Source organism: Ambystoma mexicanum, chromosome 2p (assembly GCF_040938575.1).
Source record: "Ambystoma mexicanum isolate Mex_15411 chromosome 2p, UKY_AmexF1_1, whole genome shotgun sequence".
Taxonomy (NCBI): Eukaryota; Metazoa; Chordata; class Amphibia; order Caudata; family Ambystomatidae; genus Ambystoma; species Ambystoma mexicanum.
The window spans coordinates 939,705,470-939,731,917 of NC_090923.1; the positions used below are offsets into that span (position 1 = coordinate 939,705,470).

Genomic DNA, 26,448 nt, shown 5'->3' on the forward strand with positions numbered 1-26,448 from the left:
AAAGTAATCTTCACATAAAAAAAGAATATTTCCTTAATTCACCAGTATTAACATAATAGCCTTTGTCAGGATGATTCTACAACAACTTATTATTTCTGAAGTCATGTAACACTTCTTCAGCAGGTTTATATAGTTCTTGCTTCAGCCATAAATGTTTGTCTGGATAATTTGCCAAAACCACTTCACAGCACTTCATCAACTTCTACATGGTTTACTCCCATACCAGGCCTACTACTTCAAAGTTCGCTGTTTGGGTGTACTTCCCTGTCCAGACAGTAATTTACAAACAGGTGCATCTGTGGTTAAGATCAATTTACAACAGCTTTGCAGTGTTCATTACTTTACAACTTTAGGATTGAAGCAATTCTTCGGGAAAGGCAAGATTCACATTGGTGCTCTTTAGTACCCCCTTGTACATTCCAGAACCTCTGCAAGGAATGCTACTCTCCTTCTGAACAACCTTTTCCAGAAGGGTAGCCTTCTTGCCACGCTGGTTTCCCAACTGCTTTATTAACCATATACAGACAAGGATATGGTTTTACTCTGCTTCTTCCTTGGCTTTGGCAATGTGGGTTCATACCAGCTTTTGTTATGGTCTTCTTTTAATATGGGCAATAAACTCCCAAACCCCTGGAACTCTCAGTAGTCCCCTCCTGTCTTTGGCAATATCTTTTGATTTGAAATGGTCATGCCTTTGCTTTCTTTTGGCTAGGGTAATGGTAGTTCGCATTAGGATCTAGTAGTATTGCCCCCCTCTTGTTGCTGGGTTCTGCATAAACTGACATGCTTAAGAATACAGTCATGAGGTTTTGCAAAAATGTTTCCTCTTGTTTCTGATAGTTCGGTATTCAAAAATGCCCTTGGCATCAATTTCACACACACGGAAGCGTTTCTGAATGTGAAACCACCTGTATCGAGCACGCGAGCGGTCTCTGAGCGCAGTGTCACTCTCAGCTGGTGCACTTGCCAGGTAAGGTGTGCTCATGCGATTCCCTCGCTGCTCACAGGTACTTCCCTTCAGCGGCTTCTCACGACCCAGCAACCTGCTGATCTCAGTCTGCCGCCACCCGTGCCACTGGTACACGGAGCCCCCTTTGCTTCTGCAGGGTCTTTGGTGCTCGCCTGCCACCATAGACAGCCTGGTAGAGAGGAATGCTTTTAACAGTTTCGCTTCTCTCCACACAGCCTCTGCAGTTAAGACTTCGGGAGGCACAGACCCAGGACCAGCTACTGCTCTCTGCTCAATAGTGGTCCTGGCGTTTTCTCCCACGTCTGGTCTCTGCTTCTGCTGCAACATGGAGAGTTTACAACTCCTCCACCCCTCAACACTGTTCAGTTCTTGCTGCAATCTCAGCTCCATCTGCAATCTAATGGCCTGCACCTGAGGGGGCCTTTTAAACCTCCCAGTCCCCCTCAGTTGTGGGTCATTCCCATTTGCAAACTGCACTTTGCAGTCTTGTTCCTCTTTAGGCCTCTTCTTTGTCCCAGTACTTCTGGGATTATAGAACTTGAAGTCCCCAATGCAAAGATTAGTTTTTCTATCTTGATTATTCTTTAAAGGATTATCATAAGGATCAACCACAGAACTTGATTTTATCGAGAAATAACGTTTTTTAGAGTTATTACTCAGTCGCCTTTTCACTGTACCTTTCATAGTTAGGGGAGCTTCTACCTCTATAAGTCTCTGTTTAGAAGGGTTTTCATTTCTCTCAACACCTAAAGATGTATTTTTGTCCATATTAAGAAGTTTAACTTTGTGAACAAAGAGTGTTATGACAACAAGCAATTGCATACTTTGGCATTGAGTAGATGTCCTCCCTTGAGGAGGACAAATACTGCTTCTCACCCAACTCAGTGCTCGTATTCCCCTGGTCCCTTTCTCCTACCAGGTGATCCTCGTGCAGAACACTGCCCCCAAGGTCAGGATCAGAAAGCGTCCGACTCTCCCTGGTCACCTGGGAGGAGACCTTAGGTCTCTGTGAGGACTTCCGAAGGATTCATCACTCATCCTACTCCATTTATGTGATGCTGTTCAGCATAGATATAACAAAGCCGAAATAAAAACTGTGGACACCATTGTAGTTCTCGCCATCACATCTGCACAATGTCTGGACATTGAGGAACTATGGGTTGCATTTGGAGTTGGGAAGAAATGCCAGTTCTTTGGTGCTTATGAGTTAGCAAGAGCTTTGGGGTCTGATCCTTGTACTGCCTTACCAACGTTTCACACAAACTGTCTGTGAAGCAGTGTCCTTTTTTTGGAGGAAGAGGAATGCACAGGGCACCTGGAACGCATACAGAGATGTCACCTCAGCTTTTTGTGTATTGGCTGACCGGCCTAGTTGAAAGACGGTAGAAGAAATGCTAAAGCCATTGGAGAGATTTGTAGTTTTGTAATATGGCCATACTAGCAGCGACGAACATGCTCATGAGGCAAGGAAACACCAATTTACTCAAAAAAGTAGAGCAATCGACAATCTGCCTCCTCAGCATACAAAAAGAGCGGTCTACCAGGCTAGTTAATGCTGGGCCCAAACGATGCTTGCGACACCACAGCTTCAATCGCCAATTGATTGGGGTGGAAGGAGGAGAATGAAGGTGGACAAGAAATATCCTGGAAAACCCTAAGGAGGCTACGCAAGCTTGCAGGCAACTCTTATGGTGTGGCTGCGAGAAAGACTGCGCACTACAGTGCAAGTGTAGGAAGTTCTGCACCACAGTGTACTGCTCTTTGTAATTGTGGCACTCTTTGTACTGACTGTAATAAGGTAGGGGGAACTATCTTCAATAATCTGTTTTAAGGAATAGTATCACTATGCATTCAATAATGAACAATAACATACAATCAGTAATATAAGACACTGTATTTGCATTAAATAAACAATCAATAATTGTTAATATTTTTGGTTTTCTTTCCGTGACTAAATCAATTAATTTATATATTCTGCAATAAATTATTAACAAAAAGAATGTACTATTAAGCTTAATTTATGCTTCCTGAGAGTACAATAAACATTGAATGACCACAAGTAAATGATTGAACAATGAATATGTTAAGGTTCAAAATGACTAACATGTTTAAAAAAAAAAGTGCTGGCAACTTTGTTGCAAGAAATATCTGAGATGACCTCATGGCCAAAATTGTTCAATAGAGTGTGGTCTTAAAATATGCCAAGATTCATGCTTCCATCGTCAAAGGCACAATTGTTTCACCTATCTGCAGTACTAGAATGTATTCGGTCTTTCTGAACTGAAGATGAACTACCAGGGTTGGCCCCTGGGTGGCACTGTGGCATGGGCGAAATGGCTGCTGCAGCATATTCTCCTTTCACATTTCAGCTTGGAGGTTTCTTTCCATGCATTTTTATATCCACCATGATGTTGATTTTGAATCCCAAAGGTCAGAGAATGCCTTACATGGAGGCGTTTCATATAAACCTTGATCCTGGCACGTTTAACCACTGTCTGGGACGGCATTGGGGCCTTTCAGGGTTTTCAGCTGGAATGGAACCAAAGCCTTAGGAGTGCCCCCTTGATTAGCTGCACCCCTGTTTGCAGTCTCACAAAAAAAACAAATTATTAAATGTGCGCTTTGCTGGCCATTGTCACCTTCATTTAAGACTTTACATATGTACTTTGCAGCACGTGCATTACGGGCTGATTTTTCTGACACCCAGCATCTAGCAGGATTATGAACTGGTTGCTTTTTTACTCCATTTTCATCTGAAGTAGCGCTTTGCTGGCAACAAACAATTGCTAGTGTTTCAGCTCCTCGCTAGCTGCCCACCCCAAGATAATCTGCAGCAACTAACATCCTCCCTGCATTCCCTTGTTCCCATTATTATTTAAGCACCCCATGGGTGCCTGATAGAGCTGGGTGAGCCTGTCGGGGATGGGCCGGCCCATGTCAAAGCTGGGGATCTGGCCTGACCCTTCCCATGGCCTGCCAAAAGCTTGAGATCCCACCAGTCAATCGTGCAATATTATGGACCAAATTAGAAAAGTGGAACCGCCCTAGAGATCTGATTTATCCGCGCCCTTTAGTCAAACACCTCGGTAAAAATTACACTCTCAAACTCCGGCTCACTCTCGTCGAACATCGCCACTCAGAGGTTTGAAACAAGGATGCAAGCTTGCCGTATTCCTTTTTAGCCTCTATATTGCAGATATCAAAGAGTCCCAAACAGATCTAAGAGCTTTTCCACCTAAAATAAATGGTAACCCAACACCATGGATACTCTCTGCGATGACATTGTTTTAATGGACCTGACCCCAGTGGGTCTGCAGAGGAGGCTTGACTGTTTCCATCAATATTTGAAAATAAATGATATGACTATCAATGTCAATAAATCAAAAATAGTATAGATGTCGTCTGTTCAAATGTTAAACTTAAAAATCAACACTGGTGGATAAATGGAAAGAAACTACAAATTGTCAATTCAATGCATTATTTAGGTGTATTGATTAACAGAAATTGCGATGGAAACGCTCACCAGCAGATCCTAGGCCTTAAAACCAAACGTCTAGCAGCGCAAGGCTCCAAGATCCTCCAAAAATATGGAAAATACTCATTGATACCTCTTATATCATTCTACCGTCAAAAAGTTGCAGCTATAGTGACATACGGAGCCGAAGGCCTGTTATGCATATGATGGAAAGTCTGGCCTTTGCTTGGGGCCTTTTCTGGCGGACATGCCTTCATTTACCTAACACTCTGAAGATGTCAGTAATTCGCCAAGAATTGAGACTTCAATCTCTTGAGAGCATGGTTCTATGGAAAACGATTACATTAGTTAGAAAAATCAAATTAGCTGAAGCAGACTCTCCTTTTGAAAGTTTCATCAATCGGGATTCCAGTCCGTATTCCACGTTTCAAACTTGCCGCTATAAAGTTGCTGCAACAATGCACGCGAGAAATGTATGTGAAGATGATCTAGTCGTCAATCCAATGAGTATCAAAAAAACAAAAAAATTAAACAAGACTGGATAGAAACAGTGACATTGAGAAATCAAGATCCCTTAAGACCCTATCACGAAAAAGAAAAGAAACGGTTAAATAACCTACCATTATATTTAAAAAAAATTCCATCCCCAATCTATCGAGATATACTCCTTCGTGTGAGATTAAATATTTTACATGCCAACGAAATAGCTTTCGAGAGGAAACCAATCTCTTGAGGTGAAGCAAACTGCAGATTTTGCAAGACTGAAGAGTCATTAAAAACCTTAGTACATTGGGTGACTATTTGCCCTAGATTAACCACCTTACGATCAACATTTTTGAAGAAGTCCTATGTGATGTTGTATATGGATCTCGATTTAAATAGGTGGGAGTGTATGATCATGGGACGAAAGCACTAGCCTGTCTTGAAATGCTCAAATTTGTTGAAGCCATCTTCTTAAAGATAAAACGGGAATCTAACCAGTGTTGAAGATGTTAACTACCAGTGAATCGTTCTGGCCTGTTTAGAACTTGACTTTTCCTTTTAAATCCTTACTTTTCCCTTCTGTCCTTGCTCTTCAGTAGACTGTTGATGTTGAAAATATTTTATTTTTTCTTTATAATGATTTGATGTGACGGCTATGGATTAATGTAAATTGTTCATTTAGATTTGTTCAGCCAATAGTAGTCTTGTTCATTGTCTCTTTTGAAACCAATAAACATTTATAAACATTTTTTTAAAAAAACATAAAGGTAAGTGAGCACAAAGAGGGGGTAGTCTGTACCTACCCCCTCTTTGTGCTCCTACAGCACTCACTCCCCTTGCCATCTCCCATGGCCCCACTCTTCCCCTCACCAGCCATTCAACAAACACAGGCCCTGTGCCCCCCGCCTCAGTACCACCATCCTCTTTTGGCCCTGTCCCAGCTCCCTGCCCCATCCCAAAAACACAAGTGCCCCGCCTCCAAGTGTCACCATCTGCTGTTCCCTGCTCCAGACCCCCACCCCTTCCACAAAACACCCCGCTCTGTCCTTCTCATCTCCCATGAACCTCAGTCCCCCTTTGGAAAGAAAAACACATTGGCGCTGTTCCATCAACCCACCCAAACCCATACCCAAGTGCTGCCAGCCCCTTTTGCCTTCCCAGTGCCACTATCCACAAAATACCCCCACTCCGCCCAGGGTGCTGGCAGTCCCGTTTCTCCCTCCTTCCCCGCCTGACCATCCACTAAGTGCTCTCAACACCACACTCACAAGTAACACTATCTCCTTTTCCTGCCCCAGTCCCTTTTTAGCCCATTCTATTTACCAGCCTCTTTTGTTGCACTTTTTAACTCCTTTTATTGCATCCATCTCCTTTAGCCAATTTTCTTGCCCTAGCTCCTTTTAGCCCCTTTCTCACCCAGTCTCTTTTAGTCCCTTTTCATTCCCCCAGCCCTTTTGTTGTTGTTGCCCCGTAGCCCTTGTCGGAGGCCTGTCCCCTGTTTTGCAAGCCTATTTCCCTGGCTCGGCTGGCGTTTGGCTCTAAGATATACCCATGATTTCCCTGGTTGTCCCAGGCCTACTGCCTTAGATGGTTTTCTCTAACTATAGTCATGGGGGGCCCCAATACATTGAAATGGGCCCCACCAACCCTGAAAAATAATCAGCCAGCTCTTACCACTGTGTAGAGGTGGTCTGTACTTCTGTCTGTTCTAATTCTCCTGATTTTCATTTTTTTTTCTCTTGCCCCTCATTCCCTTAGGATTCTGATAGTTTCTGCCCTGGATGGCGAGTGTGAGGACCTCCGAGCACGATACAGTACTGGCTCCGGAGCCAATGCATCAGATGCTGGGATCGTCATCAGCTGCGCCCTCCTGGGAGAAGGAAGGAACGTGTCTGCACAAGGTGTGGCTGGCGCTGTGGACGAGGCCACACTTGCATCTGGAGCCACCTGGCCTGGCTGGACGGTAACAATCTCGGAGAAGTGTGTGGAAGCGGGAGAGAACCCTTTGGGGTGGTGGGAGATTAAGATTACACAACAGGTGTAATATTAGGCCACACAGGTCCAGGCGCTCCCCTGAACGTGTTTAGGTGATTTTCTTCTGTCCTGATCTTCCCTTTCTCTTCCATGCATTCCATCGCCCACTCTGATCCCCACTATCGTCTCCACCCTCCCCACCCTTCTTTGCTCCCATCTCTAGCCTTGTCTATGATGGCTTCCCTCGAAGGTTGGTGCACAGTTACCTTTGACCCTGCCTCAGTATGCGTCAATTTGCCCGTATCAATGGTATTGTATATGCAGATTCCCTTCCTTTTTGACACTGTCTTCATAGAGGACGGGTGCTATTTGATTGCTTGTTTTTTATTTTTTCAAATGTGGTCACTCCTGCATTCTTGAGTGCCCTAACAACCTGTAGATCCAAGTTCCACTTTGTCAATGTATATAAATAAAAATGGAAAATGTTGAAGGTTTAGGTCTTCCTCGGCAGTGGCCTCCCCAACTAGAGGTGGCAAGCAACACAGGTCCTTGGGTGGGCCAAGGCAGAGTCAAGCCAGGGGGTTGTCTTGGCCCGATGAGCAAAAGAACAAGCTAATGATAATCACACACAGCATTACACTGTGTTTATAACTAGGCCTTTTTCCCTCTTTTAGGAAAGTCAAATCTGGGTGGTTTTGCATTGTGGTTACTGTGAACTGTGTCCCATTAGGCTCTCTCCCACTCTAGATACCCACCCCTGCTGGGCAATACCGTTGTGCTGTTCTTTGTCTCCCGTCTGCTCCTCCTGTGTGTTCTCTACTGTGTGACACCCAGATCACCCCCCTGCCTGTGCTTCCTGCATTGTGTGGTGCTGGTATGTGGCTCGCCTTCTCCCCATCCTCCTCCACTTTCCTCCTCGCACTCTCTATGGTGCTTTCCGTCTCTCCCATCTTCTCTAACTGCTACTCTATCTCCTATCCTATCCCTATCACCAAGTCTGGAAGGAAGAGGTTCAAGAGGGACATCCTGGTCGCCAAGCAAGGCCTCCCTATCGCTGATACTTGCATCAATGCTTCCTCCACACATACCCTCACCGACATCCTCTGTCGTTCTCTCACCAGTCCTATGAACCCCTCATTTGGTCTCAATTCTTTCTCCAATCTCTTCCTCTCCCATTAATGGCGGCACTCGGTGAGAGGTCCTCTTTGCCCCCTTCCACTTCCAAGGCCATCATTAATATCTGTCTGAATGGCACCATCCTGGTCCAGGGCCCTCATCCCAATCTCCTCCTTTTTGATAGGCGTCTCCTGCATCTTATCAACTTCCTTCCCTCTCCTGCTCCTCCTCCTAGCAACTCTCTGGCTCTTCTGACACCTCCTGCCTCGGCTGCCTCTCTGGCCCCGCCCTCCTCTTCTAGGGCTCCTATCCCACCTCCTGATACCACCTCTGCCCACTCTTGGGCCCCTCTACCACTTCTGTTGGGTGTGCCTCAAGGTTGTACCCCACCCCAGAAGACTTTCAAATGTGGCAACCTGCTCCATGTAGCTATTCAACTCTCACTCTGTTGTCAAACCCTCCTCTGACCTCTTCCACCAACTCTAAGAACTTGACCTGGATGTCCTCACTCTCACCGAGACATGGTACATGGCAAGCTCTGTCACAAGCTTTGACAGTCTCCTCTCTGATGTCTACAAGATCCTCTCCTAGCCAAGAACCGACCGACCCACCTACCGGTGGTGTAACTCCAATATGCAGGACTACTACTCCTTTGAATGCCAGGTCTGCAGGCTCTCTGGCTCTCCTGGCCTCTGACTGTGGGCACCATCTACAGTCCTGGCCAGGTTTCCCTCTTCCTCTCAGAGTGGGCTGACCTTTCCTCCTCTCTCCTTGCCTTTACCTCTCAACTTCTCCTCTGAGACCTCAACATCCACCTGGATGCCTCTAATCCCTCCTCTGGCCTCTTCTGCAACCTCTTAATTTCCATTCTACCCTCTGGTGCGATTCACTATGCCGGACACACCTTGGATGTTCTCATCTCTTCAAACATCCCCCCTCTCTAACCCTGTGACCAGTCCTCTCTCTTGGATTCACCACTGTCTGCTTTCCTCTCACCTGAAACTCTGTCCCTCAGGCAAAGCCCGCCCCAGCACTGCCACCTACTTTCTCAATCATTCGGCCCATGAAGCTTGTGTCAGTGGATGCCTTTGCCTCCACTTTCTATGCTCCTCCTACTCCTGCGGCTGACTTGCACTCTGACACAGCCCTTTCTAACCTGCATCTTTCTATCTGCAACACTCTGGACATCCTTGCCCCTGTCTGGTCGCTTCCCCCTCTACTCCTCCTTTCTCCTCTTTCTCTCTGACAACACCCGACAATGTTTGTAGACTAGTCAAATCTATGAAAGTGTCATCCAAACAGGTGCCCTCCTGCTCCTCCAGAACCATCAAGGACCACATTGGCCCCCTCACTCCCATTTGGCCGATTTCTGCAATCACTCTTTCATCAGCGGAGCCTTCCCCTCTATCATCAAGCACTCCCTTGCGCATCCCCTCCTTTAAAAAGCCTTCTGTCAACCGTACCTGGCTGGCAAACTATCGCCCGATCTCCATCACTCCTTTCCTGGGCAAACTCCTAGAAAAGCTGGCCATCTCCCAGCTTACTCTCCACACTGAATCGGTTGGTTGTCTCCAAGCCCATCAGTCTGGTTTCAGAGCATCCTGGGGCAAGGAAACTGCCCTCCTGAACACCTGTGAAGATCTGCTCTATGATCTTGATTCCAGCCTTTCTTCTGTCCTCACCCTCCTTGACCTTTCCTCTGTTTTTGACAGGGTCAATCATGCCATCCTGATCAATCTATTCCATGAGAACCTTGACATTATGGATCTGGCCCTGGAGTGGTTAAACGCCTTCCTCCTGGACAGACCCTCCCAGGTCCAACTTGGGTCCTTTCCCTCCACCTCCTCTCTCTCCACATATGGTGTTCCCCAAGGCTCTATCCTCTCACTCTGGCTCTTCAATGTCTACCTGGCCCCTTTAGCACACCTGATCTCTATCTTCTCTAACTTTCACTGTTATACAGATGACACTCGGCTCTTTCAGACTCCCCTCCTCTCCTCTCTCGCTCATTCCTGACGTTCTATCTTCGATTCAGGATTGGTGCGCCTCCAACAATCTCTGCCTTGGTGCCAGTAACAGAGATCCTTCTCATTTGGGACTCCTGCTCCCACTTTCCCTCTCTCTCTGGCCGCCCTCCTTGGGCCCTCTTCCTTCGCCTTCCTGTGAGACAAAAAACTTAGTGTCATCTTTGATTCCACTCTCTCCTTCTCTCCTCACATCATGGACCTCCTCAGAGGTTCCTTTTCTTCCCCCCAGAATCTCACTGACTCCAGAGCCCGGGTTCTCTCTAGGCAGGACTATTGCAACAGCCTTGTTTTCAATCTGCCTTCCTCTACTCTGCGCCCTCTTTAACTAATCCAGGACAGGACTGCAAGACTTATCCTTGGCCTCAAGCCCAGGGACCTTATCTCCAGCCCTGAAATCTCTCCACTGGCTCCTGGTGTCTGCAAGGATCAAGTTCAAGACCCTCTGTATAGTCCACAAGGCTTTCTGTGGCCAGTTCCGGCACTACATCCAACTCTTTTCCAAAATACCTTCCTTCGCTCAGCGACCTCCAGCTCTGAGGGCCAAACGCTTCTATAGGCAGAGAGTGGGGATAGATCTCTCTCCTCTGCAGGTGCCTTCCTCTGGAATGGCCTCCTTGCCCCTCTCAAACTTAAGCCAGAGCACCTGAAGTTCTGGAAGCTGCTAAAGATCTTCCTTTTCTCCTCTTTTTTTTCTCCCTCTGCCCTGCTGACATACCTTCCCGCTGTGCCGACTGGTTGATTGGCTACCCCCAGAGTCTCACAGGATACCAGGCTCCTCCATGATCAGTCTCCCCTGGACTGCCTCCAGGCCTACCCCTCACTTAAAGGCTGTAGCTGTAACCTCTACAGACCCTGCCTCCTTGCACTTACCCAGAGCTGCACTGCTCAGGCTGCACTCACCCAGAGCATTACTGCCCTGATTGCACTTCCCCTTCCCTCTCTCTGGCATTCCAACCCCCATCTCCCATCCCCCTGCACTTTTACGCTGTTGCACTTGCACGATCTGAATGACACGAGGCCTAGCAAGATTGTTTGTCTTGTGTTCCCTCTGTCTCTCACCCCCCTCTTGTCTTGCCGTGCCTAGAAACACTTGTGTACAGGCGCATTATTAATGACATATATCACATCACATCTTATATATCCATTTTCACTGGATACAGCATGTCTATCTCATTTCCAAATAAATGAGTAGGTCTAGTGTCTAATGAGGCAGAATTTGAATTAAAGGCGTCCATCATTTTTGTACATATTTGAGAGCCGTCTATTTGGGTCATTTTTAAAGAGCCCCCATAATTAGATCATGAGACTACTCTCAGCTGGTATTCTTAATGTAAGATCTAAAGGGCCTAACTCTCAAGCACCGCACAAAAAGGGCACAATTCCCCCTTTTTAGAGATGCCCAATTCTGCAAAAGGTGCAGGCCACAGAATTCACAAAGGTGATCTGGGCATATAAGGAAGCACTGGGCAGCATAGGATACGCGAAGCAGCGCAACTGCTTTGCTACTTCAGTGTTAGATGTGCTTGCCCAGCCCCGATGTATTCATAGGCTAGTTTTATCAAAATAATTGAAATGTATGCAAAAGACTGAAGACCTTGCTCCTAATTTCAGATAGTCAAAAAATCCTGAATTGTATAACGGGGGAAATGTGATTCAGCTTTTTGGGAGATCATTAATACTTCTACTGCCACGAATGCATGCACTTCTACTAACGCTATTGAAGAACATAAATGGGTGGATTATTATAAAGCAACATATGCCCCCTAGTAAAACAAGGATGACTTGGAGCATAGTTAGGCTGGAAGATTTGAGTAAGTGGTTTGGTGGTTTTGACCGATGAGATATCTCGAGTATCATCAAGAAGTATAAAGCTTCTAGAGCTCCTGGTCTGGACCATGTAGCTCCAGTCACTAGTAAAAAGTTTAATCCTGAACTATGGTCCTTTAGTTTGGAAAACCTCTTTGTGGATATTATTAAAGAAGATTGGATCCTGTTTTCCTGACATATCTTACATTAGTCCATTGTTTAAAAAAAGGAGATAGAAACAAACCCTGCAACTATCGTCCAATTGCTATCTTAGATACCTGTAGTAAGATATTCACATCCCTACTCCTCAAAGATCTGGAAGGATGGGCTCACAAATGTGATTCTTCCCAAATTTCAAGTGAGTTCCAAAAAAAGCTAGGCACCTCGTTAAATGGGGCTATTTTAGCACATTTCAAGGCGCTATCCAAAAGTGACCATGCTATTACCTATTTTGCGAGCATGGACATGTCCAGTGTCTTTGAAAGGGTAGATATGGATCAACTTTGGTGGAAATTTAAGCACTGGGGAGTTTCAGATGGTCTGTTTCGGATGCAGCTCAAAACTTTACTCTTCTTCTCTGCTTTCTCTCTCCCTCCCTCCCCTGCTGACCTACTGGTCTGCTGTACGGACTGGTTGCTTGGCTAACCTCAGAGTCTCACTGGGTACCAGGCTCTTTCTTGATCAGTCACCCTTGCACTGCCTCCGGGACTACCACGCACTTAGCGGCTGTAACTAACCCTACAGTCCCTTGTTCTCCTTGCACTACCCAGAGCCGCGCTGCCCTGGCTGCACTTATGAGAGCACTGCTGCCCTGTTTTCTCCTCCCCCCTCCTTTTACCCTTGCACTTCTCGTTGTCGCACTTGCACGGACTGAATGACACAAGGCCTAGTAAGATAGTTTGTATTGTCCTCCGTCTGTCTTCCCTCCCTTGTCTTGCCTAGTAACTATTGTGTACAGGCGTGTTAAAAATGACATATCATATAAAGTTACTCCACGATGAGGAGCGACTTAACGAAGAAGGTTCTCCGTCTCGCATTATAAAAACGCACATTAGATTGAGGCAGGGCTGCATCCTGGCGCCCATGCTTTTTTAATTTGTATTTGGCAGACATAGACGAAATACGGGTAAATGTTAATGGTATTCCGGCTAAACTGGGAACACCCTTCCACTGGCTGGCCTTTGCGGACAACCTGCTCTTTTTCGATCATATTATGCAAGGCTTACACAAGAAATTAGATGCATTTTCTATCTATGCCCAAGTAAACAATCTATTAATGCTCCTAAATCAAAGATGCTGATTTCTACTAATACTATGTCACCCCAAATTATGCATTAGTCTGTATGTAATATAAAACTTGAGCGTTGGTACGTATATTATTTTGTTTTTTTTTATTTCAAACTCATGGACTCCTGATTCGATTTTGCAAAGGCTAAGGACCAAGATAAAGCCCCTCATATCTCAACTTAAGTGTGTTTATACAAGTCTTTGCACATTTTCTTTACTCTCTATGATTACATTTTATGTTATGAAAATTGGTCCCGCAATTATCTCCGGCCTTGACATCATTCCATTAGATCTCAGGGTTTTCCTTAAATATATTGAAGCCTGGAAAAAAGCCGTAGGACTTCCTCATTCTATTCCCAACTCGGTCATCCGACATGAGCTGAGATTAGCATCTCTAGAATGCTGAGTCTGATGGAAGAAATGTAACTTTCTATGTCAAGTAATCAATCGTTCATCTAACTTGTCATTTTCTGACCTTAACCAAGTTGTTAGATGTAAATCTGTCGCCTCACTTGTGAATTTTGCCAAATCGCAACACTCTTCTGCTTCAGTGAGATTCTAACAAGAGAGAATGACTTGCCCTTTCTGGGTGATGAGAAAGCTTTTTGAGAGGGACTGCAGACTCACTATAGAGAATTTGAATAACTATTCTATTTGGAATATTCTACGTTTTTTAGAGGGCGAGATTCTCCCAAGATCTATTTCTCGATCTCCCTGTAACAGGGCTAGAATGATCTATGTCCGATTTAAGCTACATCAGGTACCCAGTTTGGAGTGTGTGGGACCCAGGCTGTATATATAAGATTTTGCATTTTGTCTAATTGGGGTGATGGGAACACACTGCTCCATATTGGCTATTAAAGTGCTTGTTGTGCTAAACTGCAAATGTGCGGGAAATGCATTTGTATGTGGAACGGCAGTGACATGAGCTGCCAACAATGCAGAAAAGGGTAGGAGATTACCGTTCTGAGCATAGCACTTTCTCATGCACCTGCTCTGACCAGACACTGGGTGAAAGCAAGGTGATTTCCTTGCTTTTTGTCCACATCATATTTGGGAATGCAAGATAATTCACCACCCCCTCCACCGTTGCCTAGATTTGCGTGATTACACACAGGGGTAAAAAAGGTGCTGCTGATTGTTCGCATCTGTTAGCAGGGACGTCAATTGGGGGTACCCAGGAGTCGCAATTGCGACCCCTGACAACTCCTGTGTGACCCCTGACTCTGCCTCTGTGACCCCTGGGTCTGCAGCTACATAGAGAAACCGAAAGTAAAGAGGGCTCTCAAATGAGGGCCCACCTTACATTCATTTCTTTTTTTAAGTCGGTCTGACCTCAAAAAGAAATTATTTCTGTTAAGGAAAACCATAATGGAAATAGTTTCTTTTTAAAATTAGACTGACTTCAAAAAGAACCCTCTCCACCTTGCCTCCACGGGACATGGAAAACTGTGTCTCCCCTGCTCTGCACATGACCGGAACCAGAGCTGGTTGCCTGCGTCCGTGGAGCATGGGAGAGAGGCCTGCCTGCATAGAAGTTCCTCCGATGGAGCAATGTGAATGGTGTGCTTGTGTTCAATACCTAGATTACTTGCATGTAATCTTCATTACTCCTAGTCTTACTTGTCCTCATCCCAGTACTTGCCTATGAAGCACCTTGCTCATACGCAAGTACTGGGATGAGAACGAAGAGCATGGAGGTAATGCTGGGCCAAGGGGCTGAGTTTCTGGTTGGAGGAGGAGATTTGGAGGGATAAGGGATGCATCAGGAGCGTGTTGGGCAGGAAGTAGGTGTGCAATCAAATAATGGGCATCCATGATAAAGCCGGCACAACGTGTGTTGGTGTCTAGACTTGTGTTATTACCTGTCTAGACTCCGATTTGGGTGCAGCCAGTCTAACCATTTCTTACTGCCTCGTGGCATACTTTTCAGGGCATCTATAAAGAAGTAATCATCAAGTGTTATCCCGTGTCTAGACTAGCATTTTGCTGCAGCTAGATTAGCCATTTCTTACTGTTGCTTGACATTTGTACTTGGCATCTCTCATAAAGCAATCATAATTGTAATTACCCAGCTAGACATGCATTTGGGTGCAGCCTTTTTCTGGGCCAGTTTGATGAAGTAAGCATAATAAGTGTTATGACATGGTTAGATTGTCATTTTGGTGCTGCCAGTCTAGGCATGTCGTACAGTGGCATGGCATTATTTAAAAAAAAAATATTTATTGTGATATTGGTCAACATTTTTTGACTTTTTACACACATAAAAGAAAGATACATTAACAGTTAAACATAAGAAAAAGAAAAGAAACAAAATCAACACAAATACAAAAAACCGACCAATGTTAATAACCTATTAAAGAAAAAGATTTCAGTTATACAGAATAAACAAATAAAATTTAGAGACATACCTAAAACCTCCTCAACCTTGTAGAGGCAGTCTCATTTACTAATAAATTCATGCCAACCAAGAATTGTGTTACTTCATAAGTGAGAAATGTTTCATAATCCTGTGACAATCTTTCCCAGAAAAGAGTAATTTCCTGATTATGCACAGATATTTGAAATTCTTTTCTGCCTCATGGGCCACGTACACTTACACTCAGATAACAGATGGGGAGTGGTTTGTCTCACTCCTTCACATTTATCACAGATGTTACAGGGGTAAGTTATTGGGTCTTGGATATGCTGTAATTCCAGAGTCAATACCAAATTTAGCCTGAATCTTAAGAAATCTGATGTTCTTTGTTTGCTAGACACTCTTAAGATATGCCAGAAGGAAACCAAGTGGTCTATCAGCTTTTGTCCACGAGGCCGATAGTTTGGCCTCTCATTTTGGAGATAGTTCTAATCAAGTCATTTCTCCTTCGATAGTTCTTTACCATAAGAAGGTTCTGGATTAGAATATCCACTTTAGAGTCCACCGCTGTCAAATAACTGTACAGAAAGCAGTCAATTTCTTTAAGAAGCTGTTATCCTTGCTTTTCATTTGATCTGTTACTGCCTCATACAGAGAGGCTTTCTGGGGACACAGAATTAATCTATATAGACTTTGCTATTTCAAATGGAATGGAAATGGCTAACAGCCAAGGCCCAAATCATATCGCAGACTTGCAATTGGTATACAGTTTGGTAGAGATAGGACCTTGTTCCATAGCGGACTCTCTATTTTGTCCAAATTTACATCAAAAGATTGTGGATAGCATTCTATCCCATAGCTGATAGATGGAAGTACCTTTGCCCCATAGAATTTTATCAGTGGTATAAGGGAGAATTTGCAGTACTTGTAATACACCCTTTTCATTTACGCTCCCAGTTTTCTTTGTTTGGGTTCCATTATTGACATCAAATGCGACAGAGGGGTAGGATGGTATTTGACACCCCAGGTAAGTAACCTCTTTATCGGAACCACAATAGTATTCAGATGCCATGGATATGATTTGATATTTTTATTAGGATGTTTAAAAATCACAATCTTAGACTTTCCTGGATTTATAATTGCATCATTTTGGGCTGCATGGCATTTTTTTACTGCGTGTCATCAAGGCTACAGCAAACATAAGTGTTACACGCCTGGCCTACATTGTGCAGACAGTTTTGACATGCTTTCTTATGGTGGCATTGCATTTTTAATAGCAAAGCAGTAAGATAACTCAGCGGGTTGAGAGCTCACTGCTGTGATCTGTGTACGATCTGAGAGTTCAAATCCTGGCAAGGCCAACTTGGCCTTCCATTCTTTCACGGTTAATAAATTAATACCAACTTCAGTTGGGATGATAATTGTATGTTAATATGAGCTATGCACAATGCTTTGGCGAAAGCGCTATATAAATAACAAATCATTATCATTAAAGCATTAATGCTCATGTGCACTGAAAGTGATTTGAATCTATTGGATTTTTGGCTACTGTATATAATGACAGGACCCGACATGCAGCTATAATTGGCATAATATGGAAGTAACTGGTCACACAATGCTGAAGTGGAATATCTATGGTGGTTCCTTGGCCTTTTTGTTTTTGTGTTTATAGTTTATTAGAAACTTTAACACATGTTTAAGGATAGACTTCACAACTCGTAGTTCATTCCAAATGACAATGGATTACTTCAGGCACAACATTCTAAAACAAACATGTTTAATGTTTACTGATAATGAATTGAAATTCCCTAAGTATGTATGTAGAATGGGATTAATTGATGTGCGTATCTGAGATTCAAAATAATCTATAAACGAATTCCCAGAGACAAATCGTGTAACCTGTCTGAATATTAATTGAAAGTTTTTAGTAATCTGTTGTGTAATATTATTGATGTGTTACAGGAGTTCTTAAAAACCTGTGTTTAATCGAATAAGTTTGTAAATATTGAAAGGTTGCATTTTGTAACCAAAGCAATAAAATAAAAAAATAAACATTACAGACATTAATTCATTTAACACAATAAAATATAATATAATATACTATGTGCCTATCATGGCCTCCCTTTCTAACCCCCAAGATGACATTTTCCACCCATTCGACAAATGACTTCCTTCCCTACTTTGTTATGTTGGACTAATCAAGCAAAACATTTCCTAGCCAGCTTTTTGTGCATCATTAGTAACATATTCTCTAAAGCAATGGCCATTGAGATGAGTATCCTTACAAGAGCCTAGTCCACTTGACTTCACTGTTTAAATCCTCTAATCTCCTAATGAACTTTCGCAACCACATTTTCCTATACCCTAGTGTTGCGCTACAGCCAATCAGACAATGTTTTGGTGTGTCTGCCACCCCCCCCCCCCTGCCTTTTACAGAGCAGACACTATCTTTATTTGCCCAGAGAACCTTCTTATGGTAAGTTAAGACAAAAGCACATATTTTGCCCTGGGAATCTCATCACGAAGGACTGCAGCTCCTTGTCCTTGGGTGTGTTGTAAGCTCCCGCTGTAGTTTATGCAACATTCTCTGTTTATCTTTCCCCATTTTACAATTTTCATTTTGTTGTACATCTTCACTGGGCTTTCCATCAATGTAAGCTTGGTTGAGTCCATTTCAGCAAGAATCTGGACACAGCACTCCCCAAAACTGATCAATGCTTTGAAGATTTGAATATATCTTTAAACAATAATAATGAGAAATAGCGAACCCACTGGTGGAACCAATATTGCCTCGGCCTACATTGTACTATTGGGTCTAACCCTCTTATGTCATGACCCCATCCATGGCATATGAAGTATGAAGGCAGCACCCTTGTTAAAATGTGGTTGGCATCTAAAATATTTGTCTTCTATAGTACATATTTGGTATTTTAAAATGTTTACCTTCATGTACTTTTTTTACTCCCACAAGCCCTTTTCTGGTAATGTCACCAGGGTTAAAGAGGAACTGATGCCCTCCAGGTTAAAGGTAGAATGACATCACTTCCTGTGGCGTTAGGTCTGTGATGTCACTTTCGCTGGAAACTTCTCTTAACATGCTGCATAAAGAAGCTACAAAGTTTAGAATGCAGGACCCTGATACATGCACCGTCAGTTGGGCACCCAGATGCCTACCCTCGCTTTTATAACAATGCCCCATGCCCCAACTACCAATTTTGGTCTTTTCGCCTAGTGGTCTGGTTGAGCACTGCTCTCGCTTCCTGCGTTAGGTGTTTTTTTTTTTTTTGCTTTTGTTTTATTTCTCTTGGGTCATTTTATTATGTTCTTTATCAATAAGGGGCTCTGAATTCTTGCGTTTTAGGCACAAAAGGTCTTGTATCTTACTCTAGAAAATAAGTCCAAATTTCAAAAAGTGATATAATTGTCAAAAGAGAGAATTCAATCACTTTCCCTCACCACAAGGGATTGCATGCCTTATGTAACATGGTCCAAAGCACATATTTGGTGCATTTAACCTTCCTCGCTGCCACTCGGCACAGAGCGTGCATCACATGCCTAGAAAACTGGAATCTTGTGCAGTCCTGCATTCTCCCACTGCTATCCCACTAATATCTCTTGAGCCGCTTTCAGCACATACAGGACGAAAGTACTGGTCCGTGCTGTAGTAAACCAAGTACCGACCATCAGACATGTTATGGGCGATGTCCGCATCTGGCGTAGTGTAGGTGGTAGAAGGGGCTGTCTGTGCCGGGCAAGAGGTGAAATCCTCAGATTGTGGGCTTTTATGAGCTATTCTGGGACTGTCCATTCCAAACCTTCAGCAACACAGGCAACCTCCTGGCCTACAAGTGTCCTCTGTATAACCACCACCAGTCCTTTGGTGCTGGAATCCCTTTCCCCACCCGAACAAGGTAACTACTGTACATAAGAGGGGGCATCAAGCGCTAGGTTCCATTCCTTACAGGTAATGCTGGCTCAGACTGATCAGGCATCAGCTGAAACTTGAGACTCTCATCTGATCTAGCATCGAAGTTGCCTAAACAAGCATCTAGGCAATTCAGAGAAGCCAGGAGAGCCACAGGTTGCTTTCTTGGTTCTGTGCATTGCTGGGCTACCCAGTTCAGGGTCTCGGAAATAGGGCGTACGTCTTCTGCCTTCTCAACCAGGAAGATTTGTAGAGGGACCTTGCAGGGGTCTTCTCACCTCCAAGTGTAGCCAGTGCCTCAGTTGCAATGGGCTTTGTTCACGCAGATGTTTCACCCCAAATGTGACCTTGGCATGGGTAGGGAGAAGAGTTTTCCACTTCTTTTGAGCCTTCTGGTATGTCAGAGGACTTTAGAATATTCTGTATCCACAACAGAGTTGCAAGTGAATCCTTCTGTTCTTGAAGTCCAAACATGAATCGACTATGGAGAGGGTCTCTCCCCCCCCCCCTTACATGGGCAAAAAGCTACAGCATATTGGTCCACAGCAAGCCTTTTTGGGGTGAAATCCTGGCAGTTGTAACAAATGTCCTTTGTCTGCTGATGTCATAACCAGAGTGCCTTGTGCGCTAAATCAGATAGAGGAGACGGACAAGAGGGAATGTTTAAACAAGTTGTTTTTATTGAAATTAAAGAAAACTTCCTCTTGGCCCTGCCGCTAAGATGAGTTCTAAAATAATGAAAAAAACAAGTGCTTGTCAGGATGTCCAACAAATAAACTTGATCATCTTTCAAACCTATGCTCTCTTTGCATATGCCCTGCCACTATGAGAAGAAAGACCATCTAAGTTTTGACTTGGAATAAGATTACACTCACCCTTGATTAAACCAGTGCTAGGTGGTTTTCTAACCCCCACCAAAGAGTTCTCAGAAGTCATATGAGCTCTAGGTTTGGTAGATCTAACAAACAAACAAAAATGGCCCTTGGTTATTTACCAGTAGTCCAAACGTTTTCTGTTTTTATCCCCTCATCAAGGATCTATTAAACATAACATCTTACCCTGTGTGTATCACTCAATATATTAACAAAACAGAACTTGGCCTCTTCTTCCTGGTTGGTTATCTCTGTTTTCAGCCTCGGGTAGGCTACAGGCTTGCTTTTGCCCACATTGGTCCTTGCTTTGGTTGCGGTTTCTCTCACCCCCTCCTAGGGCCTTCTGGGTATCAGCCCGGCATGGTCTATGGTACAGAACCACTGCCCTCCACCTGCCACTCGTGTCCTGCACCATATCTTCCGTGCAGTGGCGGTGCTCAGTTGTGGAGAAGGGTCTGTGGCCAGCATGACCCTTGCTGGCTCTGGACTGCATGGTCAGCTTCTTTGTTCCAGTTCTTCCCTTCAACGTCTGAGGAATTGCACGACAGTGCATCTCTGGTTGCTTAATGTTGTTTCCTTTTTCAGTGGTCCCAGGCTCATCAGGACATCTGCCTTCATCGAAGCAGCAACATTCTGCAGGGATCTTTGGGGTTTCCACCCAACACGCCAAGGTTTGGTTCCCCATGCGAGGTAAAGGCTCCGTCTTCTGCGCTGTGGTGCAAGATGAGGTTTCTAACCTCTGGCTTACTCTCGTGTTCCCTTGAAATACAGGTGTATTTAAGACACTCCCTGGAATGGAGAGGAAGATTCAATTGATCCCAAGTTTCAAAAAAGGCAGTAACACATACAGGTCAGAAACCAAGCCGCCAACATTAAAGGGGTGCTGTATATAATAACCCTGTTCAGTTTCCATATAACCAACAAATGCTTGGGACTTGTGGAATCCTGCACAATTCCACATTCGTCATATCCTTGTACTGGTGATCACCCCTGCATCATAGACTTCGTAGGAACATGTTTTTTGTATGAATATGTGAGAACCATCTTCTATCTTTAGATTTTAGTTTCTTTTGAGAGAAAAGGTTATCTTCTCAGTAATGCTTTTTTACTTTATCAGATGACAATTCCTTTGCACCAGATGTTTGATCTTCCTGCTCATTGCACTAAATGTCATGATGCACGCTATTCTAGCGTGTTGTGCCTGACATTCTTGTAATCCTGGTAGATGCAGGTGTATGCAAAGGCCTTTTACACACCGGTTTAATGGCTCAGATCGGGCACCTACTATTTGTGACGGAGTAAAGTCTGCAGGAGGCCATTTGTAATTGTTACATTGTCTGCAGTTTGTACAGGTCTGCGGCAATTGGTCATGTGGTGTGTCTAATTTTGTTAACTGTGGGTGAAAACTGAGAAGAGTAAGAGTATTCGTGTCTGTGGGTTTGCAATGGAACTCAGTAAACCAATTTTCTTCTGAGGCTTTGGAATACCAATCCAGAAAAGCAATTATTTTAGGGTTCATTTGAACAATTATATTTTCATCCACTGAATGTATCAAGACCTAAAAAGGCAACACACAGATCATCTTCTGACTCCCCCTCCCCCCACCCACCAAACACTTAGATCAATGTATCTTTGCCAGATAACGATATTGGATATAAAAAGGTTATTTCGGGGAAAAAATAATATATATATATAACTTGTAACCATTCAAAATCACATGTAAATATTGCCCATTTATGGTGCACATGTGGGCCCAAGAACTAGCCCTTTGTCTGCTGGTAAAATTGAATTTTTCATATTAAACAATCGTATTTTAGAGCAATGTCTGTCAGTTGTATAATGTAGTGTGCCAAAACTTTGGGTGAAAAGAAGCATGTGTTTAATGACGTTTCAATCACTTGAAGGAAATCTGCTCTGGTATGTTGGTTTATAGGGGTTACAGATCCATTGTCGCCACCAGAATCTCAGGGGTTGGTGTGACGTAATCCCTTCAACCAAATGCATCATTGCAATTGAATCCTCTCCATATAGGCAGGTCAACCTTGGCAATCTCATTGTGATCAAAGAGTGATCCCTAGACCTGATGCACTTTACAGCAATGTAGTAACATTCCTGCTGGGATATGTGGACATTAAATCCAAATTATTAAGGGGCCATAGTTTGGGTTTTTGTATTGGGTGTGGGGAATTGTGTTCAAACACTCAGGCAGAGGGAGGGGGTGTAAGTGCTGGAGAGGGGTGCTGTACAGGAGGAGAATTAGTCAGTTGGTGGAATACATGTCCATAAGTCAAGCTATTTCCATAATATGCCCAAGTACTCGCACCACATGCCCAGTTTTTTCATAGTGTTGTAGGAGTCTAACTATGTGCACAGTATTTCCACCATGCGCACATGTATAGGCTGGCAAGTGCCTAGTGTTACACCTCTTCTGTCGCCATCTCTCTGCTTTGGCGGAGAGATTGTGGTGCTCCTTTCTTCTTCAATGCCCAGCACTCTAAGAGTACCTGCCGGCGAGAACCATGGCTTACCTGCCCCCCCCTGTCACCCAGCTTCCATGGCTTTGTGGCAATGGTAGATGGGATACGATAGAGGGCAGAGGAAATGCAGGGATGTTGCTATTTCTCTTCTACTGTTTGGGACACACAAATCTGTTCTCGTTAGGAGTCTTAAGCAAATGGAGACCCTTCTGCCTACAGGTCTAAAATGCAGAACAGCCATTGCCTGATGGATTTCCTGGAGATGGGTTTGGACCCTGTTGGAAGATGGAGAATGTCTACCAAACAAATCAAGTGTTTGCCGTGGATCCCCAGGCAAGCATAAATTATGTCCAGGAGAGCAAGCATCACTTACTAATGTGGGATGTTTTAACCCACTTTTGCTCTGTTATGCGGCATCACTGTTATGATGGTGCCAGAAACATCAAAATGGCCGCAATACCCTTGTGCGCGCCAAAATCCCTGAAAATCGCGCTTTGCAACACACAAAAAGATGGCTGCCCAATCTGCCACTGCCATGTTGACAGAGATCTCACTCCTGAAATGTGTCACTGGGCCCCACAACAATTGAAAATGGAGTACAGAAGGAGAAAGCAGTGCTTTGCTAAATGAAACCCCAAAATCTTGCTTTAAATCACTTTTTTCTTTGTTGCTGAACTGCAGAATGCCGGTACAAAACACCCTCAAACATCCAAAATTCTTGCTGAGTGCTACAATTCACTTAGTATAAGAAATCATTGCGTACTTGAAGGTCCTGAAAAGCTGAAAGCATAAAGGGATTTACACAGCAAAATTGGCCTGTCTGTGGATTTCAAAAATCTCTGCAGCAGAGGACTGGAGGGATGACAGCTGTCAAGAGCCTGCAGGATTAAACTTTAAACATGTATAAACTGAAATCAAATGTTTGCAATCTAAGAGGCCTGTTGCTGATGGTAACCCATTTTGTAATTGTTTTGATCCCATGGTTTAAAATCTTGAATGAGAATTCTAGCTGCTATTTTGAAATCACAAGTTCGTTTTAAGCTAAGGGAAAATGCAACAGAATTAACAATTAAATCCAGCCTGGCTAAAAGCTGCCAAACTGGAATATCAGGTTTCTCCACAGAAGGATGGCCTTTCCCCCCCACCAGGAAATCACACCCAAGCGGTAATTATAGGGTTTGGAAAGAACTTAGCCTACAGAGGCAAAAGGGAACAATGAACCGCTGCTGCTAAGGAAATGTGAGGTGTGAGGATAGTAGTAAATGGCCTCTGCCAAGAGCAATCGGGGAGGAGACTGCTTCTGGACCGCAGGGAGACAAAAAGAGGCGGATCCAAACAACCATCTGTGGCTGAACCTTCACAAAGAATATTTTCAAAAGACATAAGTTGCCAGTGAAAATTGTGAAAAATATATAAAAGCAACAGATTTGTGGATCTAAATGTTGGCTGCACGTTTCAAGAGGCGGAAAATCATTCTGGAGAGAAAGGGCAAGAAATGTGATTTTACACAAAATGTATTTCTGCTAGAAGTATGAAACTTTATATGCTTATGCCCATGTTAAACATGCACACTTGTAGAAATGTGCTTATAAATTGGACATTGTGTTCCTGATTAAATGGGCAAAATTCTGTGAAAAGCCGAGACAAGATCCCACAGCTACAGGGTTTTGAGGAATAGCTGCCATATAGAAAATGTAATCTGTATATGTGATTCTTATAGAGGTTGCACATGTGTAAATATGTATGGTGCCAAAAGTAGATTTTGTGTTCAAGGGGCTAGGGGTGGATTCTCAGCCTCATAAAATCACACCATAAAGGTGATGTGCTGTTTCTCTCCTCCTGTCACGGCAGAGAGGAGACTCTGACCCAATCACCTGTCAAAAGGGACGAGCTTAGGTCAAAAAAGCCCACACACACCTTTATGAAATCTGTTCATAGCATAAATGGAGACAGCTCACCACTCAAAAGGACAGACCGATTCACTCACTATCCTGATGCTGGCGGAGCACCCTGCTGCTGAACTCTACATCTTGCTTGCTCCAGACTCCAGAAACTTGGCAAAGCAGAAACCCATTGCATAGCTGAGCTAGGCCCCAAATTCCAGAACCATAACCCCACAGACCTAAGGGGAAGCATCAAAATACAGCCGGGCTGCGCTGTACTGCTTGCCTGCCGAAATAATTATCAGAACCAAGAAGGGCAGATCCAATCCAGTCCTGTGCTGTGACCAGAGTGCCTTGCTGATTGCAGATCCAATCCGATGTGCCCAGCCGTCTGTCCTAGAACCAGATCCAATTCCCTGACCGGAATCTAGTGAGTATCTATAGATAGAACTGTGTCACTAGCATATGTATCGTGCTTAGTTAATCCCTATCTTAAACCCATCCTATCTTGTACTCTGAACCTGTATTGTTACGAGTATTTTTGAATTGTCTGAACTCTCTATCCAATCCATCCTATCTTCCTCCTGTGCTAGTATTGCTAAAACTATCTCTGCGCTGATCCTTTCTCATCTGACGAAGGTGAGTTTCCTCTGCAGGCAGTCATTCTGATCAAGTGGATGTGTTCCTGTGTGGTATTCGTTTTGTTCAGAGTCATCCTCTAGTGTAAGCAACCCATTTGTCATTTTAAAAGTGCATTCCTGTTTCCCATACTTGCGGCTATCTTGAAAAACGACCTCCACTAAAACATCCATAACTCCTTCAGTTTTCGTGCTAGAAACGAAATTTCAACTTCTGCTTGTAGCTAACATCCACAGATTTAAACCGCATTCCAAATCCATACAGATCTCCTGTTATCATGATTATCACGCAGTGAAATGTTTGCTGCAAATTTTCGTTTAGGGAAATTCTTACACGTGTAGAACAGCTTTTGATTGCTTCCGACTTGAATTTTAAAATTTCAAATTGTTTCTTGGTATTAAATCATTGCTTGTGTTTGGGTGCAATTATCCAAAACAGCTCCCATAAGATGTTATAGCAATTTCAGCAATTATGACCATATTTGGTGTTTTTGCCCAGCCCATTCTAAGATAACTTTAAAAGCCATTCTGACAGCTTGACCGACAATTCCGTTTTTCTCTTGTTTGCTGGGGGAAAGTGGGATTGATATTCTGTTTGATTCTGCCATTCCTGAATACCTGCTCTCTCCTCCAATCTCTTTACATTGCCTATTGGGGGTTGAGGGGTGTGCAGGGGGACCTTTAACCACAGTGCTATCTGATCGGAACACACACACAAAAGTATTATTTCTGTGCTGAATTGTTTACTCACTATTACTCCTTGTGTATTAAAGAGATTATTCAGTGTTACATCACCCCATTGGTGATTATTGTGTACCCATTAAGACATAGTGTGATTAAATTGTAAATACATAAATATTTTAACTTTGCAAACCAGCCTGATTCCTGGTTCAGTGTGACCGGGGGATGGGGGGGTCCAGGAGAGGGGCATGAGATGAGTGGTATATCGTTCAGAATAAAGAACTTTTAGACACAAATAAATAAGGATTTCAGTTGTGCATTACATGCTAGGCGTTGACTTGGGTGTGTGCCGGATTGAAATCACTTACACAAAGCAATCCAAGCCAAACCATCATTGCACCTGGCTGAGAAACTCACCACCTCCAGAGATCAATGCACCACAAGAAGCCCCAACAATGCCAGGCTGACCCAAAGA

The 26,448-nt window shown here is 43.8% G+C and overlaps 1 protein-coding gene across 2 annotated transcripts in view; it reads left to right on the forward strand.

The window, feature by feature from the left end:
- LOC138566940 (amino acid transporter heavy chain SLC3A2-like) overlaps positions 1-26,448 on the forward strand; it is a 440,795-nt gene that overhangs the window by 343,413 nt on the left and 70,934 nt on the right. For both annotated transcript variants that reach the window (XM_069644698.1, XM_069644699.1), the window contains exon 7: positions 6,687-6,891. In XM_069644698.1, coding sequence (XP_069500799.1) covers positions 6,687-6,891 — 205 coding nt within the window. The remainder of the gene's footprint in view (positions 1-6,686; positions 6,892-26,448) is intronic.